General features: G+C 51.8%; 1 protein-coding gene across 1 annotated transcript in view; it reads right to left on the bottom strand.

The window, feature by feature from the left end:
- The window catches only part of LOC108803023 (beta-1,3-galactosyltransferase 5-like), a 4,739-nt gene extending 2,413 nt beyond the window's left edge, over window positions 1-2,326 (bottom strand). The window contains exons 1-2 of the mRNA XM_018574871.1: window positions 2,297-2,326; window positions 458-1,025 (exon numbers count right to left, since the gene is read on the bottom strand). Coding sequence (XP_018430373.1) covers window positions 458-1,025; window positions 2,297-2,326 — 598 coding nt within the window. The remainder of the gene's footprint in view (window positions 1-457; window positions 1,026-2,296) is intronic.
- Between the last annotated feature and the right edge of the window lie 778 nt (window positions 2,327-3,104).

Raw genomic sequence — 3,104 nt, 5'->3', positions numbered from 1 at the left:
GATGCCCCACCCGTCACCCAAAGTCCCGACCCACCGGCCGAAGCCCCACCACCAACCCGTCCCCAAGCTAGTGTAAAGGAGGAAGGGAGGAGCCTGCCTGTCCCTTACTTGCTCCTCACTGCTGAGGCGCTCCGTCCATGACAGGTTACACAGCGGGGAGGGGGGCGGGGGGTAGGATTTCCCTGCTGTGTAACCTGTTAGATGCCGATGAATGGAGAAAAAGCTGTCGGCTTCAAACATGAAGCCGACAGCCTTTTCCTCCATAATTCTAGGTGAGGCTCCGCCTCCACTGACCGCACGTCCCTGCTATCTATATATTGTCTTATAGTACCGGGTGGCCCACTAGCCCCATTTTTGTATCATTTTAGTGTATAAATTTGCTATGCAAACTTGGCATCGCATTTTTTTGAACCCCCCCCCCGATGTTAGTGGCAAACACATCGTGGCTTTGACTTACCTTTGAACACATAGCGTACGTGGGGTACGTTGAAGTGCAGCCACTCCAGGAAGCACCTCTCCTTCAGCGACAGGTTGTGATGCCCCTCGGTAAAGTCCCACTGCAATATATCATTGTACTCCTTGCTCTCCTCCTCCACTAGCTTCATGAACCCCGAACTATTGGTCTGAGCCATCAGGAAGACCGGCCTCACCATGTAGCCCTCGACCACCCTTTGCCTGGCCCACGTCTGCCTTAGTACACTTCTCCTGCCGGTGGACTGTGGTTTGGACTTGACTGCCAGCAGTAGTAGGGGTAATGGGGGGTCCCGAGTCAGCTCCGGTGTAAGGAGGACCGAGCAGCGATCGGTCTGCAGGTGGGGGTACTCCGACAGGAACAATGACAAATTGAGGTGATAAGAGAAAGCCTCATCTTGGAGAGTCGCCGACTGCCGCTGAGGATGAAACAGAGGCTCATAGGCGTCCTGACTCATGACGGAGGGACTCAGTATTCTTTTCACTATAAATAGGAATATGAATGTAGACAGGCCGGTGTGCAGCAAGAATAACTTCCGGATCTTCATCTCCTCCTGCGAAAAACAGATCAGAAGATACTTTGTAAGTAAAACACGTCACGTAGTTATCGTTATGTACAAAGACAGAGCTGGAATGATGGTCGTAGTGGGCTGCTGCCTAGGGGGGAAGGGTCAGAGGGGGCACAACAACCGAGGCCCAAGTTATACATATCGTGATCATTGCATTTCTTATTTAATGATTTGGTTTCCTTCCGTTGGTTGCCGCAGGACATTCTGGGGGGGGTAATTTAGTTACAGTTCAGGAAACACATTTCATGGCTTGACAAGATCCGCGGGCAGCTAAAGTCAAGTGCAAAGTAGTTTTAGAGAAGAACTCCGGCCGGGTTAAAGCTGAACTCTGGGATAGGCACACGTTGTCTAAATCCAAGATCCGCGACTATTCCTCCTTGAATCTCGGTGAGCTTTGTGTATTTCTTCCAGATCTGAGCAGCGTGAGACTTGGAACTTCCTGTAATAAAGACCGCTCACTGCTGCTCCCTGTCCTTGAGCAGGGTGACTGGTCTTGTCTCCGCCCCCTACTGTATTAAAGACCGGTCACTGCTGCTCTCTCTCTCTCCTTGTGCAGGGTGACTGGTCTTGTCTCCGCCCCTTCCTGTATTAAAGACCGGTCACTGCTGCTCTCTCTCTCTCCTTGTGCAGGGTGACTGGTCTTGTCTCCGCCCCTTCCTGTATTAAAGACCGGTCACTGCTGCTCTCTCTCTCTCCTTGTGCAGGGTGGCTGGTCTTGTCTCCGCCCCCCTCCTGAAATAAAGACCGGTCACTGCTGCTCTCTCTCTCTACTTGTGCAGGGTGACTGGTCTTGTCTCCGCCCCCCTCCTGAAATAAAGACCGGTCACTGCTGCGCTCTCTACTTGTGCAAGGTGACTGGTCTTGTCTCCGCCCCCTCCTGTAATAAAGACCGCTCACTGCTGCTCTCTCTCTCCTTGTGCACGTTGACTAGTCTTGTCTCCGCCCCCTCCTGTAATAAAGACCGGTCACTGCTTCTCTCTCTCTCTCCTTGTGCAGGGTGACTGGTCTTGTCTCCTCCCCCTCCTGTAATAAAGACCGGTCACTGCTGTGCTCTCTCTCTACTTGGGGAGGGTGACTGGTCTTGTCTCCGCCCCCCTCCTGAAATAAAGACCGCTCACTGCTGCTCTCTCTCTCCTTGTGCAGGGTGACTGGTCTTGTCTCCGCCCCCTCCTGTAATAAAGACCGGTCACTGCTGCTCTCTCTATTGTTTTCTGTTGTGATGTGCGGTCTGCTGAAGCCGCTCTAACTGCTCTTACTGCCGCCCTCTCTTCAGAGCCAGCATCCATGTCATGATGATGGGGCACGGGCAGTGGAAGAAGTACACACCCCAATTCCAGCTCTGAAGATCGAAGGACTGGGACGTCGGCTGTTGAAGGACCACAAATTAAAGTGCATTTACAGCTAAAACTTTTTTTTTCTTAATTTTCGATGAATTGGGGAAGAGTTAGAACCTCTGTCAGGGTTTTACTGCTGTCCGGGGCTCCTTTGGTGGGTTTTGCCCTCACTTCCTGTCCTGCTGACTACATTTTACCCAACAGGTGAAGCGCACAGTGCGCAGAAGTCGCCGACTGTCTGCAGAGTCAATAGCTACAGACCTCCAAACTCCGTGTGGCCGTCAGATTGGCACAACAACAGTGCGTAGAGAGCGTCATGGAATGGGTTTCCATGGCCGAGCAGCTGCATCCAAGCCGCACATCACCAAGTGCAATGCAAAGCGTGGGATGCCGCGGTGTAACGCGTCGTTCAGCAACCATACCTGAAAGTTCTCTTAGAACTTATTAATGGATGCGATTTGAACCCACAGCTTGGTGGGTTAATCTGCTACCTCTGCCTCTAAAACCCGGGAAGGAACCCGCACTGCTAGAACTAATATGACCACCCCCCCCATGTGTTTCGCTAGTAACAGGTGGATGCAAAGAATGTTATGGTTGAAGTATCGATCTACTTTCCCATTCCTATCCTCCTACTTCTGCATACCCATTGTAAAGAAAACTTCTATCCAGAATGACGAGTCACCAGGTTAGGTGTTACATTTGTTTCACGCCACAGACTGTTCCCAGTTCC

The sequence above is a fragment of the Nanorana parkeri genome, unplaced genomic scaffold, assembly GCF_000935625.1.
Source record: "Nanorana parkeri isolate BGI_ZX_2015 unplaced genomic scaffold, ASM93562v1 scaffold3304, whole genome shotgun sequence".
Taxonomy (NCBI): Eukaryota; Metazoa; Chordata; class Amphibia; order Anura; family Dicroglossidae; genus Nanorana; species Nanorana parkeri.
This window is presented reverse-complemented; position numbering and strand designations above follow the sequence as displayed.